Source organism: Bison bison, unplaced genomic scaffold (assembly GCF_000754665.1).
Source record: "Bison bison bison isolate TAMUID 2011002044 unplaced genomic scaffold, Bison_UMD1.0 scf7180017864456, whole genome shotgun sequence".
Lineage (NCBI taxonomy): Eukaryota > Metazoa > Chordata > Mammalia > Artiodactyla > Bovidae > Bison > Bison bison.
In genome coordinates this window covers 14,220,291-14,236,244 of record NW_011495018.1, presented here as the reverse complement: position 1 = coordinate 14,236,244, position 15,954 = coordinate 14,220,291, and the positions used below count along the sequence as shown (strand labels likewise).

The 15,954-nt window shown below is 43.9% G+C and overlaps 1 protein-coding gene across 3 annotated transcripts in view; it reads left to right on the top strand.

The window, feature by feature from the left end:
* ENO4 (enolase family member 4) overlaps window positions 1-15,954 on the top strand; it is a 28,493-nt gene that overhangs the window by 902 nt on the left and 11,637 nt on the right. For 2 of the 3 annotated variants that reach the window (XM_010859281.1, XM_010859280.1), the window contains exons 2-7: window positions 4,741-4,869; window positions 5,772-5,962; window positions 8,152-8,297; window positions 9,970-10,139; window positions 10,245-10,376; window positions 12,037-12,090. In XM_010859281.1, the coding sequence (XP_010857583.1) occupies window positions 4,741-4,869; window positions 5,772-5,962; window positions 8,152-8,297; window positions 9,970-10,139; window positions 10,245-10,376; window positions 12,037-12,090 (822 nt within the window). The remainder of the gene's footprint in view (window positions 1-4,740; window positions 4,870-5,771; window positions 5,963-8,151; window positions 8,298-9,969; window positions 10,140-10,244; window positions 10,377-12,036; window positions 12,091-15,954) is intronic. The other variant, XM_010859282.1, reaches the window with a different exon arrangement.

The following is a 15,954-nucleotide window of genomic DNA, read 5'->3' as shown; positions in this document are numbered from 1 at the left end:
AGTAGTGGACAGGAAACTGCTGGAGGAAAGAGGGCTCTGGGCGGATTTGTAGCTACGGCGCGACAGCTCAGGCGCTGGCAGGCATCCTCAGTACCTCTGGGCGGACCTGTCCGGCTGCCAGTTATCTCCTTTAATCACAGTCCTTTATACCTCATAGCTCAGTTTACCAGCCTTCAGCGGCCTCCTTTTGACCACGGAGCGAACGCCTTTGGCTTTCGCTACAGCATAGCCTTCAGCCCACCCCGGGGCCTCGTACCCAGCATCGCTGCCAAGTTTCGGTCGATTTCAAACCTCGGCTCCTTGGCTTGTGGGCCCTGCGTGCGCTCCGGGGATCCCCGTCCCACCTGACCAGCTCGTATCTAAACTTCAAATTCAGATCAAAGTCTTGCCCCCTTCGCCCTGGACTGATCGTCCTGAAGCGGCTTTGTAGCACCCCCTATTTTGTATTGAAACCCTTCCTAGGAAGCTTGTGGAGAGGGGTGGGGGCGGCGGGGGGTGGGTTTCGCCTTTTCACATACCCCTTAGCTCCTCTGCTCACCATCTGGCGTATATTTAGTCTTAAAGCCGTGGGCAGTTGAAACAAAGGCAGGCGTTTTCTCACTTCCAGACCCGTAAGTACTAACCAACACCCACCTTCTGAAAGGTATCATGGTTGGAACTGGTAGGGATTCGCACTACAGTGAGGCAGAATGACAACACCAAGCAGAGTATGTAAGTGCAGTAAAGAAGCAGTGTGTCTACAGGGTTCAAAATCACGTCTTGTCAGGGCAGTTAATATAGGGTATGTTCCACAAATATTTGTTTTTTTTCGGTCTTGGCCGATACATCAAATCGGGGGAGGGGAGAGGGGAGGTGTTTATCGACGCACCTTGTGTTATGTGGTTACTGTGACATCACTTCATCCCTAGGACCGCGGTGAAGTAAACCTTATGATTCTGTATTAACAAATAAAGGAACCATGGCCCGGTGAATTTAGATGGTTTTCTCAAGGAACATTGTGAATGACAGAAATCAAACCAGGTCTGTGTCCCTAGTACCTAGCACAGTGCATAGTGGACACTCACGGTGAATAAGTGAATGCAACTCCCAATTCCATTCTCTTTCCACAGTCTCTTGCCAGAGGAATTCTTGAAAGTTAACTAGTCCAACTTCCTCATTTTAGAAAGACCCCAAGCTCTTGTCTCACAATGAATTAATGCAGAAGTGAAAACTGGTAACTTGGACTCTTGCCCCCAGTGTAATGCTCTTCCCAGTCTATTAGGCAGCTAGGGCTTTGGTTTGCACAGCTCTTTGGGAACTTCTGCCTCAATTAGGGACAAGGGCCACTGATACATAAAATAACTGGAGTAACAGATAGGGTAATTCAGAATTGTGTGCCAGACTGAGGAATAGATCACTGTGTGTTTGTTAAAGAAACTCAGGGGTGGGCAAGATCCCTGTGGGCTGTAGCATGTGGGAATTTTGGCCTGGGCTTTGACGAATGTTCAGCAGTTGACATAAAGGCACCTCCATTTCATTTTCTCAGTTGCTACTCCAGTTCTTCTCAGTTGCTGTCCCAGTTCTGGCCCTCTTTATTCTCTCCCCCTCCCCCATCAAGTTCCTCCCACTAATGCTGCCAGAGTAGTGTTCCTCATCCCAAATCTGACCATCATTCTCTCACTCAACTTCCTGTGGTTCCCTCTTGCATGCTTAGTAAGATCCAACACATTCCAGTATGTGCGACTCACAGTGCTTGCCCCTACTTTGGTACACAGGCTTATCTATGCTTCCCTCCCCTGCTCTTTTCCATGGGCCTGCTGACTTTTTTTAAAATGTGAAGTTTCCCAATTCCCTCCCCTTCACTTATCCTATTCCGCCTACCTAAAGTATCAGCTTCTGCCTGTTGTCTGCCTGTGGATTACTACACAACCTCCTGTGTCCAGCTCAAATGCCATTTCTTCCATGGTTCTCTTACATAGTAGAAGAATTCAGGGATGGGAGAGATCCCTGTGGGCAATAGCAATACTATTAGCTCCTTCATAAAACTTATGATTAAGAGTTTGTGATTGGGAATCGGGCAGATTGGATTTGATCCTTAGCTCTGCTGCTTTGTAGCAGTAATGAACTATTAAATTGATGGTCCCCAATGGAGAAGGAAATGGCAACCCACTCCAGTGTTCTTGCCTGGAGAATCCCAGGGACCCGGGAGCCTGGTGGGCTGCCGTCTGTGGGGTCGCACAAAGTCGGACACAACTGAAGCGACTTAGCAGCAGCAGCAGCAGCAATGAACCACACCACCAGAATGAACAGTCTTATGGAAGTCCCTCCTATATTGACTGGGGTCGTGGCCTTATGACTTGCTTTGATCCGTAGGACCTTGGCAAGTATGATGCAAACAGAGGTTTGGTAAGGGCTGGCATGATGAACTCTTGGAATACTCCCTCTTGGAAGTTAGTCATGCTGAAGGGAAATCCTATTGCCATGCTAGAGAGAGTGAAAGAGAGAGAGATCCAGAGCTAGAGAGAGGCCCTAGCAGATGTGAGAGACCTTCCAGATGTGCTGTGAGAAAGACAGATGGCCTGGGAGCCCCTGGATGTTCCAACCGTCCTGGCTGAGACACTGCACATGTGAATGGAAGCATTTTGGGTACTCTGAATTGGGTCCAGCCTACAGATGACTGAATCTGTATAGGAGACCCCAGGCAAGATCAACCAAAGAATTGCCCAGTTAAGCCCAGCCTAGATTGCAGAATCATGAGCAAGTAAATGGCTTGAGCCACTAAGTCTGTTACAAAGCAGTAAACATTGGTGATTTTAAGACATTGGTTAATGAAGACATTGGTTATTTTATCTTGGACAGGTTTCCTTCTGGAGTTTAGTTTGCTCATCTGTGGAACTGAGGTGATACCACCTTATAGAGTTGTTTTGAGAAGTTAATAATATAACATATACAAAGTGTCCAAGGTGTGTTAGACAGGTTGTGTCTGGCCTTTATTCATGTATGCAGGATTCAAATTTTGTTCTTGTTGTTTAGTTGCTAAGTCATATCTGACTCTTTGCAGCTCCAAGGACTGCAGCATGCCAGGCTTCCCTGTCCTTCACCATCTCTTAGAGTTTGCTCAGACTCATGTCCATTGAGTCAGATGCCATCCAACCATCTCATCCTCTGTTACCCCCTTCTCCTCCTGCCCTCAGTCTTTCCCAGCATCAGGGTCTTTTCCAACTAATCAATTTATGGAATCCCAAATATACCAGGCACTGTGGAATGTGATACAGTGATAAACAAGACCAAGTCACTCCTTTAAGGTACATAAACATTTGAAAAAGTTAGTCCCATTTTCCTCCTTACCCAATATGTGGTACATTGTAGGTGCTCATTACTTGTTGAATTGAACTCACTAATACACAAAAGTTAAACTAGATAATATTTTTCTTCTCCTATTTTATTAACTTCATTTCAATACTTACTCTATACCTGGGCTTCCAAGATGGCTCAGTGGTAAAGAACCCGCCTGCCAACTCCAGAGACTCAGGAGACTCCAGTTCAATCCTTGGGTCAGGAAGATTCCCCTGGAGGAGGAAATGGCAACCCACTCCAGTATTTTTGCCTGGGGAATCCCATGTGCAGAGAAGTCTCACGCGTACAGTCCATGGGGTGGCAAAGAGTTGGACACAACTAAGCAACTGAGCACACGTGCACACACAGTAATATACAAACTGTCATCCTTAAAATGCATGGATGGCTTGAAAATTGGCTTTTGCTTTAGTTCTGCTGGGTACCACCTCAGTGCTGGCACATTGCCGATGGATGTGAGATGACCAGTTAGGTAGGTTGTGGTCACTGGATTTTGAACTGAAAGATCAGAGGCCTGGTTTGCTATGTGGAAATAAAGAGTGAATAACTGTCTGAAGATAAAAGAGGGTGAGGGGGTGGGCCTTCTCTCGCCCCTCTTCCTTCTCTCCCAGCTCCCAGCCCTCTGCACAGGGGCCCAGTCGTGAATCTTTTAATTTTTGTGTATCTATTTGGCTGCGCTGGGTCTTTGTCCTGGCATGTGGAATCTTTTTTTAGTTGCGGCATGTGGGATCTAGTTCCCTGACCAGGGATGGAACCTGTACCTCCTGCAGTGGGAGCTCAGAGTCTTAGCCCCTGGATAAGCAGGGAAGTCCCTTGAATCTTTTACTCAGTCTCCTTGAGAGGATATTCTCCCTCAGCTTCATTCTCTTTCTTCTGTTTCTTGGATCAACTTCCAAATGACCTCTGTTCTTCCACATCAATGAAACTGCTGTCACTAAGGTTCCAACAGTCCTCTTTGAACATGTAGTTCTATGCATGAACTGATGGTAAATGAAGTACAGCCTATGTATAAGTCTTCACCTTTTAAAATACCTGCCTTGTAGGGAGAAATGATAATGAACCCACTTAAGGCTTCTTGGGTTTGAATGCATCGCAGTTTTCTAGAAGCCAATTGACTTCAGCATCTTGGATGGAAGGATAGGTTAGGGCCCATAAAGAATGAACCAGGACCTTTAAATAAAGACATGCCTGTGAGTTTCCCATGAGAGTTCAATAGACAAATTGCCCCATGTACCAGAGGCTAAATTCAAGTCTTTATGTTCCCACAGAGCTGCTAGACTAATCCCAGAATGAGGACATTCACAGAGAGGTTTACTAGAAACTAGAGCAAATGTGAATGACCTTTCAAAGATAAATTAGATGTGGTATTTTTGTGTTTTTTTTTTTTTATGTGTGTGTGTGTTGAAGGCAAACTGCTTTTCTAAACTTGCAAAACCTCCCACCATATGCAAAGTTGTGGGGAAAAATGTGCTGGATGGACTTGGGCTTCCAACCCTCCAAGTGGAAATATTCTGCACCATTCAAAATTTTCCCAAGGTAGGAAGCGACTTAAACCTGTTCTTCTCTTTGTCTTGGCTCCACTGCATTTATTAGCATTTACTGTCTAAATAGTGGGAAATTAATGTTTCGAAATTCAGTGTCTGTGAGATACACATACAGTATTTGTAGGCAGTTATGAACACAAAGCATGAATCATACAATCTGCCATGATGGTTTATTATGTGCACTGTTGGTACAGACCTGAAGGTAATCTGAAGATTGAGACATGAAATGGGGCAAAAATAGTTTTAAAACTCTGACACTGCTAATGTCATGAGTTCTGTAATCTGCAGATAGGGTTATAGATTCATGTATTTACATGAAGATTTACCTAGATTTGGTGGCTCAGATGGTGAAGAATCCGCCTGCAGTGCAGGAGACCTGGGTTGATTCCTGGGTTGGGAAGATCCCCTGGAGAAGGGAATGGCTACCCACTCCAGTATTCTGGCCTGGAGAATTCCATGGACAGAGGAGCCTGGCGGGCTACAGTCCATGGGTTTGTAGAGTCAGACACGACTAACCGACTCTCACTCACTTACATAGAATTATAAATATGTAGACTGATCTACGTGAAGAAAAATTCATTGTCATCCATGAAAATAATTATGATTAAATCTGTCTCCTTTTTTGCTATTTTTGAGAGAGGCAATGATAGAAATGAAGTTCAATGTAAGGCTTTTATAAGACTATTTTAACAAGGTAATAATTTTAAACATTCCTTGAAGTCGGGTTCCACCGTGTTTCAATAGCTATAAAAATATCTCAAAGAAAATTACAGATTCTCATTTTCTCTTTGAAATTGGTGATAAAAGATCATGTACCTTAAAGTTGGATACATTCAATTTCCTATTTCCTGTGAAAGGCAGGGAAAATGTAGAACACATTTATATTGTTTTCAGAACATATGTTCTGTGGTGATCGCAACTCACTTTGAAGCCCACGAGAACGCTTCACCTGAGCTTGTTGAAGCCGAGGAAGTGGAAAGGTTGGATGCTGTCAGCACCGCAGTGCAGTGGGTCAACGAAACTCTCACTGAGGAGCTCCAGGGCCTAGTGCCCTCCAGCCAGGCTGAGGTGGATCAGGTGCTCAGGTAAGTATGAAACTTTGAAACGTTAGTGTCCAGTATAATCATGTACCTACTTTCTTTCCATTTCCCCTGCCAATGAAACAGGTGTGTCCAATCTTGTAGGGTACAGTTGGGAAGTCAATTAGGAAACATATGCTAACGCATCAACATGCAGCATAAAATGTTGTTTTTCTCCTGAAAATCCTGTTATTAAACTTTTACTGTGTAAGGCTACGTAAGGTCTTTTGGCCTCTTTTTATGCATAGTGCTTTCCTAGGATTCAAAGTTTCTCTGGAAAAGGATCAAGAATTCAGACACCATCTTTTTCCACTCTGTACCTCCTCACATGCATCATCCCCATGAGCCTCGCTTATCCTTTTATATGACCCAGTGGGTGGTGCTTATGTTCTGATCTCCAAACACAGCCAAATATTCCAGGCCTTGCCCACAGGTTGACTCTAAAATGTGCAAACCAAGGAAGTACGGCTATGTGAGCATAGTTCACATAGCTAATCCAACCACGTTGTGGGTTACCATTACTTCTCCTTTTGTGTGGATCAATGCCACAGTCCTCGTGGCCAAAGAAGGTCAACTGGACTCTCTTTCTTTAAAGTTTTATCATTTGCTTAATTGTGTGTAACTTCACATTTTAGTTTGCATCAGAGTTGTATCATGACCTTATAAGAAAACTTTTTTTTGAATAGCTTTTTACAGGTTTTGAATCCTATATAATTTTGTGTGACTTCTAGTTATGTCTTTTATAAATAGCGTGTGTGTGCATGCACATGTGCGTGCTCAGTCGTGTCCGACTCTTTATAACCCTATGGATTGTAGCCCTCCAGTTTTTGAATGCTGTTCCACTTCTTTGTGTGTGTTATTTGCTATTAACATATCCTTAATTGTTTTCCTAATCCCTTAGTCATACCTTCTATTTCATTACATTCCTTTTTTTCCTGGAACTTTCCCTCCCAAATCTCCCGTCTTGAGTTGTTCCTCTCTAGCCCTACTACAGAGATGCCATAAGATATCCCTTCATTGTTCTCCTGTTTCCTGGATCCCATATCTTCCTCTTTCTTGAATTGTTGGATTACATCCTGTAAAAGTAAGGTTGAAGGCTTCTCTCATGGTACACTGGATAAGAGTCCTCCTACCAGTGCAGAAGAACACAAGTTTGATCTCTGGTCAGGGAAGATTCTACCTGCTGCCGAGCAACCAAGCCCACAACTCCTGAGTCCAAGCTCTGGGGCCTGAGAGCCACAACTAGTGAAGCCTGCGTGCCTGGAGCCTGTGCTCTGCAACAAGAGAAGCCACCGCAAGAAGGCCACACACCACAACAGAGTTGCCCTCGCCTGCTGCAACTAGAGAAAATACTCACCCAGGAATGAAGACCCAGCACAGCCAGAAAAATATATAATTTTTTTTTTAAGTAAGGATGAGAAAAGAGTATTTGGGATATAAATTTTTGTAAGGGTATTCTTACATGTGTGAAAATGTTAGCATTTTGCCTTCATGTTTGACTGTTTAGCTGAGTATAGAATTCTCATTTGAAATCTGTTTTTTTCATTACTTTAAAGGCACAGCCCCACCAGCATCTGATGCAAATTTGATTCCCAAGTCTTTTTTTTTTTTTATTTTGGCTTGTTGTTTTTTTGTCTCTGGAAATTTTTACCCTCTTTTTATTCCAGGAAGCTGAAATTTTATTTAGAGGTACCTAAGTTGGGGTTCCCCAAAAATTTTTAGCTGTTCATTTTAAGCACCCACATCAAATTAAAAAAAAAAGTTAGTCCTGCATATAATGCTATGTATTTCACTGTCTATGCTTGCCTCGTTTTTTGTCTGGTGGTCATTTATTTATTATTTATTCAAAAAGAATAAATGACCATTAGCCTGAATAATGACCAGAAGCCCTTAATCAAATTATCTCTTCAAATTTTACTTTAAAAATAATAAACAGGGCTCAGATAATTTTTAAAATGAGCACCCGAAATCTTTAAACATTTATTTCCAGGCCAAAATGATTTTCAGTTCTTGAACACGGTTTTATAACAGTGTCATTTTTTAGTCTCGGAAATTGAAGCAGATTTGTTCTTAGGTAGCTTAAAAAGCAGAGTTAGCTACTGAAATATTTTAGGGTCAGCACTAAAATGTGACCAAAGTTACAAGCGATCTTCCTAAGTAATCTCATTATAAATCCATACTTTCTTGCCATTAAGGACATTCTTTGAAAATAAAGTACAAGAAGATAAGGAGAGAAAAGAATTGGAAAAGAACCTAGAAGACTCAACAGCGCTTTCACCCCAGCCGCCGCCGCCACCACCTCCTCCTCCACCTCCATCCAAGAAAAAAGGACAAAAGCAAGGTCAGTGGCTGATCGTCTTAGAACCTTAACCATAAGTGACAAATGTGGGGGAAGAAAGGCTGAAGCTTGGACTGCCTTTTCAAGGTCAGGTCTCTCTGCTGCACACCTGGGTTGGGTTCCCACCAGGTACCATCCATCCTCCATGCCATTTCCTTGCTTGAAGCTACAATGTTAGGTCAGCACGGTTTTACCCCATCTTGCCCTCCATTTTTATTTGTAAGATAAAAAATATTTCTTACCCAGATGTAAGCACTTAGTAAACAAAGTACTCTGAACAGTACTCTCTGCCCAAGGGCAGAGAGGGTGGGGGGTGACATGGAGACCTTCAACTGCTTCTCAAATTTCCCATTAGCTCATCAGAAAGCCACTCCATATTTTAAAAATTAATGGTATCCTTTGATATACACAACCAACATTTCTTCAGTCCCAGGTAACATTAATGAAAACTGTCTTTGGAAGACCTTGCCATTTTAAGGCATATAACTGAAGTTATCATAGCCCTTTGCTCCATGCCTTCTAACATACTGTTCACCTCAGTTCCTCTGATATATTAATTCCAGAGCTGCTGCTAGTGTTGTAACAGTGTTTTGTATGTCCATCCAATCACAACACTCCTTGAAGGCGTGAATCGTGCCTCATTCAATTTCGAACTGCCAGTTCCTAGCATGATGCTGGGACTAGACGAAATACCAGATGAGTGTGGATTCCACTGAGTAAGAAAGCACCAGACCACGGGCCAAAGAGATCATGAATACAAGGTCTCTTACTTCATAGTTTCAGATGCTGAGGCCCAGACAGAGGAGGACAGTTGCCCAAGGCAGAAAAATCATGTTAAACCAATCTTCTGGAAAGTGGGGATGGCCGCTGCTGAATCATAGGCAGAGACCACCAGTGGGTGTTCATTTGGTGGTTTCTTTTGACTGATAGAACGTGGAATGTAAGACGGGAAGGAGTAGGAGGGAACCTTAATTTGCTAAACATTTAATGTGTGCTGGGTGCTTACACATCTGACTCCACTTACCTTACATACCTGACTCAGGTCAGCGGCTGTGGGAAAGCAGAGAACAGGAGGGGAACAAGAGATTTATTATGGACGCTCTGGTGCCTGATCAGACTAAGTGGCTGAGAATATATGAGGGTGAAAGATGGCTGGGGATTCTGAGTGGATGGTTAGATCTGGAAGGAATTCTTCATAGAAAAAGACACCCACTTGGGGTTGGCAAGCAAGATAACCAGTTAGATATACACATGAGATGTTCAACACAAAGCTGGGTATGCAAGAGCGATGGTGGAACATAGAAAAACAAAGGGTTTGGAATTCAGAGACTGTCCAAATGCTCTCCTTAAATTCACGTTCTGCTGGATGTGAGGCAAGTCTTTAAGCCTAAGCCCTCATTTAGATGAGATAACAATTTCTACCCTATATGACTGTGGAAGGAGTTAATACTGAATATTCTAAAATGTCTTCAGCAAAATCCACGGCTGGGGACTCTTTGGACATTAGAGAGTAGTGACATCAGACAAACTTCTCGGGGGTGGAAGTAAATACGTTCTTCCCAGCCTCAGTTTTCAGCCTTTGCATCTGTAAGTTAAACATTGAAAAATACAGTTTTATCATAGTCGCACTTTTGCTTTCTGGAAAGCAATCTTTTATCAAATTTTTTTTCTTCAGGAAGGATGGAGACTTCTGCAGAAAAACCAGTCATACCTGCAGAACCCCCTGAGCCTGTCCTCTGTGGCAGCATGGCCATAGGGGCTGTGTCACTGGCTGTTGCCAAAGCCAGTGCTGTACTGGACAATAATCCTCTCTACCTGAACATTGCATTACTGAAGCACCACCAGGTTAGTGCCCATTACACACCTTTACAAGGACCATGAGTGTCTCAACACGAATGAACCATGTTTCTCATTTCCTCTTGCTTCCCTGCCCCGCCACCCCCATTTCAGGAACAGCCAGAAAAGCTAACTATACCTCTTCTGATGGTGTCGCTGGTCAGCTGTGGGAAGTCATCACCTGGGAAGCTGAATTTGATGAAAGAAGTGATCTGTATACCCCATCCTGGATTAACAGCTAAACAAGTACCTTACATTATCTCAAAGTACCTTTTCTTTAAAAAAAAAATCTTCATCATTAGTGAGTTTTTAGTGGATGCCCCCAGGGCTTATGATACCAATGGAAAGGGAATTAAATTAAAAATGAGAAAAAATTTTAGGAAATTAGGGAAGCAGGAAGAAAACAAGACCACAAATGAAAGGGGATCATGTTTAGACCACCTTGGATCTCTGGCTGTTTATAATATTGACTCATGCTAGAGGATCACAGTTGAGTTTGAGCAAGCTCCTGGAGTTGGTGATGGACAGGGAAACCTTGTGTGCTGCAGTCCATGGGTCCCAAAGTGTTGGACATGACTGAGCGACTGAAATGAACGGAGAGGCTCACAGAGAAGCCTTGAGAGTGCTAGAAGGATGTTCTTTGGGGCAACTGAGATATCTTTATTTACTAGTCTATGCACAATGGCTGCAACAAGAGGAAGCTGGCACTTTCATAGGAGCCCTTCTGTTAAGTAGGAACTGCAGAGCCTAGCAGATTGCCTGGCACGTAAGAGAGGTTTAGTGCATGTTTATGGAATATGGAAGGAAGGAATCCTAAGTGGCATGTGTACTACTCAGAGGTCTGTCAGTGCCTAACTGTTCTTCAGTGGCATAAATGAGTCAATATGCCTCTTTATATCTTCATGAAATATCCTGCCAATTAGGCATTAGGCAGAACTAAGCATTCGTGTTCTGTAGTGGATGTTTACAGGAAAAGGACAGGAAGCTCCGTCCCTTCTGGGCAACATAGTGACTGATACTTTATCCAACATAGTGAAAATCTTTTTTTTTTTTTTAATCTCAAGATGATTTCTTTATGATAAAGAATTTTTTTTTTTTTTTTAAGGGAAATAGGCATTACCTCGCTTTTATCAGTTTTGGAAGACTCAAATTTATATCTGGCGCACCATCTGTCAGATCCCGTGCAGATCCTGGTGCCAGGATCTTTCCTTCAGTTAATATCTGTTGTGCTATTTGGGTACCAGAGCGTTTGGCATGCCATTCTTTGTCTGTCTCCATATGCAGATCCCACCATCAGCAGAATACATCCTCCCCCTTTCTAAGTGACAGTGGATTCATACTAATTCAAACACTCCCCTGCAGAAGCCCTTGATGACCTGGGACATGTGTTGCAAGAAGGTTGGTCAGGAGACCATGAAAGAGAGTGAAGTTAACGTGACCCAACCAACTAAACCAGCCAGTTCTGAACGGTGAAGAGAGGATAACGAGGAAGAGCCTCTCATTCATTTTCACCCAAATAAAAATGGAGAGTTGAAATTAGCATTTAATCCTCTGATATTGTAGGCCATATGTAATTCACTACCCAGGATGTCTAATCAAAGACCCCACAAATATTCTGAGTTAGAAATATTCATGTGTGGTGTAAGTGTTTATATTTAAAATTCTAGGCTGCAGTTGTGAAGTGTGAAGTGAAAGTCACTCATTCATGTCCGACTCTTTGAGACCCCCATGGACTATACAGCCCATGGAATTATCCAGGCCAGAATACTGGAGTGGGTAGCCTTTCCCTTCTCCAGGGGATCTTCCCGACCCAGGGCTCGAACCAGGGTCTCCTGCATTGCAGGCAGATTCTTTATCAACTGAGCTATCAGGCAGTTGTGGAAGATCATGGTTATTCTGCTTACAGGGTGTAGAGATGCTTCTGGAAATTCAGAAACACATCAACAAAGCAATTGAAATGGTATGTAAAGAGGATATATGGTATGTAATAACATGCTTATATACCTTCTGGTGTTGAAATTATAGTTCATATGCAACATGATCAATATTGTTGCTACAGATAGAAAAACGTATTCATCTTCTTTGGGTTTCCCCCATGACCCAAGCTCATACGTTCCCTCATTGGCTATGGGGCCAGTTTCTAATGGAATTTAATCATCTCATTTTGATTTCTGAGGCAGATGGCCCTGTGCGAAGATTGTGAGGGAAAGATCTGGCCCCTAGGATCATGAGAGGCCGCTTGGTATGATGGTGAAGGCACAGTCACATGTGCCTGCTCAGAATCCCAGTGTTGGGCAAATGAATACCCTTGACTGAGAAGCCCTTGGGGGGGATGTCACAGAGGCTGGATGGGGGCAGCTGTAGAGGCACCAGGTGGTTCTATCATATTCTTTTTTTATTATTAATTTAAATCGGAAGATGACTGCTTTACAATGTTGTGTTGGTTTCTGCCATTCAACAGTGTGAATCAGCTGTAGGTATACATATATTCCCTGCCTCTTGAGCCTCCCTCCCATGCTACCCGCATCCCACCCTTCTAGGATGTCACAGAGCGCCGGGTTGGGCTGCGTGTGTTATACAGCAGCTTCCTATTAGCTGTCTTACACATGGCGGTGTATATGTTTCAATGCTACCCTCCCAATTCGTCCCACCCTCTCCTTCCTCCGCTGTGTCCACAAAGTGCATCTCTGTCCACGGACACATCAGGAATACCTGTTCAGATGCAGGAATGTACAGTCATGTTCTGACTGGGGTCGTGCACAGTGCACAGGCTGAGGGGCCCGATCCTTGTCTTTAACTTTGGAATAATGCTGCGTTTATAGAGAAGCTGAGAGTCAGTGCAGAGTTCGCAAACACCCCCTCACCCAGTTTCCCCCAGGGTTAACAGGATACATCACTGAAGCACATTTATCACAACTAAGAAACCAAAAGGCTGCGTTACTACTAACTGAGCTCTAGACTTTATTCAAATTTCACTGGTTTTTCCACTAACGTCCTTCTGTTCCAGGATCCAATCCTGAGCCCACAGTTACATAGTGTGAGGCTTCTAAACTACATGATTAGGATGCACTAGCTGATTCTCCTGCAGGATGGGGGCCAAGTTGCCATCTCGAAATGTTGTGAAGGAACTTTGGCTCCAGTGCAATCTTGCCAGCGCTGAATCAGTGATGGGGGCAGGTGGCTGGGGCCCATGCCCTACAGTTGATCAGAATTGCTTTAAGCACCTGGCTACCCACTCCAGTATTCTTGCCTGGAGAATCTCATGGTCAGAAGAGCCTGGTGGGCTACAGTCCAAGGGGTCACAAAGAGTCGGACACCACTGAGTGACTAACACTTTCACACATTCATACTGGAGCCGGTTTCCGGGGTGATTTCCAGGAGGCCAACTTCCTTATAGGTGACCAGCCTGCAGAGACTCAGACTTGGGCAAGTTCACCTTGCCTTTTGCGTTGCCCCTTTACTAGCTGTGGGCCCTTGTGCCAATTACATAAGCTCTCTGCCTCAGGCTCCTCGTCCACAAAATGGATATGATACATTGTGAGGAGTATACAGGTTAAATATATGCAGTGTGCTCAGAGCTGACACAGCCATGAGCAGTGCCTATGGTGGTGGCTGTCAGAGCCGGTGGAGGAGATCCAGCTTAGAATATTAGAAATTCAGGATATTTGAGCTTTCTGGAGTCATCCTGACTTTCAAATTTTTAATTATACAATTTTAATTATACAGTTTATTTTTAATTATACAAGTAGCTCATGCATGTTCTTATGAAAATTCAAATACCGGTAGAGCTAGTCCCCCTCACCCCACCCCCGTGCTAACTCTACCTGCCTGGACCCCACACTCACCACCACCCTCAGTTCCAGTTCCATCTCTAGAGCTGACCACTGTTAAAAACTGAGTGTGGTCTTCTAGCCTTTGTTTTGTATTTATACACACAGATATCACACATCCAAGTATATAGCATGATTTGTATTTAAAATCATGTAAAATTCTGCACAAATCTCTGCAGATGCTTTATTTTTTTACCCTTTTTATTTGTGTTCATCTTTTACTGATAATCTAGGAATTCTTTCTGTAATAAAGGCTTCAGTCCGTTCTACATGTCACATTAATACCTAATTTCCTCTACCACGTTGCCTGCCTTTTTAACTGTATTTTATGAAGTCATAGAGATATTTTTTCTTTTTCAATTTTGACAAAATAAAATGTATCACTGTGTTCTTCTAAGGCAGTGGTTCTTAGTGGGGAGTGATTTTGCCCAAAGGGACAATTTACAATGCCCAGAGACGTTCTGGGTTGTCCCAGTTTGAGGCTCTCCTGGCATCTAGAACGCTGAGATCAGGGATGCAGCTACACATCCGACAATGCACGAGGCAGCCCTTCAAGCAGAGGATCACCCAGTCAAAGTATCAAGAGTGCCACAGCTGCAAAATGCTGCTTTAGGACTTTTGCCCTTGCTCAGCTCTGGGCCATGAACATGCTGCTCTTTACCTGGAGGGCTCGGCACTCCCACGTTCCCGACTCCCACCAGGTATCTGCTTCTTCCGAGTCCCCTTCCCTGACTCTTACCCAGGGAAGTCCCCGGCTCTGCACTCCCCATCACACCGCCCTCCTCCTGGTTGTTACCTGCGTCTCACTATCTGCCATCACTAGATCACAGCTTCCTGAGCCAGTGCTGTGTGTGTGTCTCCCTGTCTCTCTCGGCACATCACTTCACTTCCTATATTATTTTTATTAATACCGAGGGATAGAAAGCTCAGCTGACTCCACAGTGAAAGGAAGCAGGATAACTTCTGTATTTGTGTATACTTGAGTATGAACCTTGTTGATTCTTGACGAACATGCCTCCACTTATAGAGGCAATAACTGCTGGGCATTAAAGTGCATCGTCTTTTGGTGGGGATGGCTGTGCTGGGTCTTTGTTGATTTTGCACAGGCTTTCTCTTGTGCAGAAGCTGAAGCGCCAATACTTTGGCCACCTGATGCAAAGAACTGACTCATTAGAAAAGACTGACACTGAGAAATATTGAGGGCAGGAGGAGAAGAGGACGACAGAGGATGAGATGGTTGGATGGCATCACTGACTCATTGGACATGAGTTTGTACAAGCTCTGGGAGTTGGTGATGGACAGGGAAGCCTGGTGTGCTGCAGTCCATGGAGTTGCAAAGAGTCAGACACGCCTGAGCGACTGAACTGAACTGAACTTGTGGGGCACAGGTCCTAGGCACATGGACTTCAGTAGTTACAGCATTCAGGCTCAGTAGTTGTGACATATACAGGCTTAGCCGTCCCATGGCATGTGGAATCTTCCTGGCCCAGGGATCGAGCCCATGTCCCCTGCATTGGCAGACAGGCTTCTGTCCACTGCGCCACCAGGGAAGTCCTAAAGAGCGTCCTATAAAAGGCTAAATCCATGTTCCAGTGTGCTGCCAATACTGCACACCGTGGGAGCGTCTCATTGGGAATTAGCTTTGCTTTTAATGTCACATGACATCACATACATCAGATCCAGCAGATTTAATGACCATCAGCTATTTCCGAAAGTCAAACCTATCCTGTAGGTGAGAGTGTTTGCACCATAAGAATATTTAAAACAATATGTTGGGCCTTTAAAAGCAAATCCCACACTGGGGTTATTCCTTACGGACAAGAAGGGAACTTAAGACCCTCCTGTAAAAAAGAATTCCTGAACACAGCAGGAGTCAGGACATGATGAGGGAATACTTATATAAGTAAAAATGCATGAATGTGTATATCCATACCCCCATACATTAGAGTGGTTGGCATCACCCGTGTGTGTGTGTGTGTGTGAGAGAGAGAGAG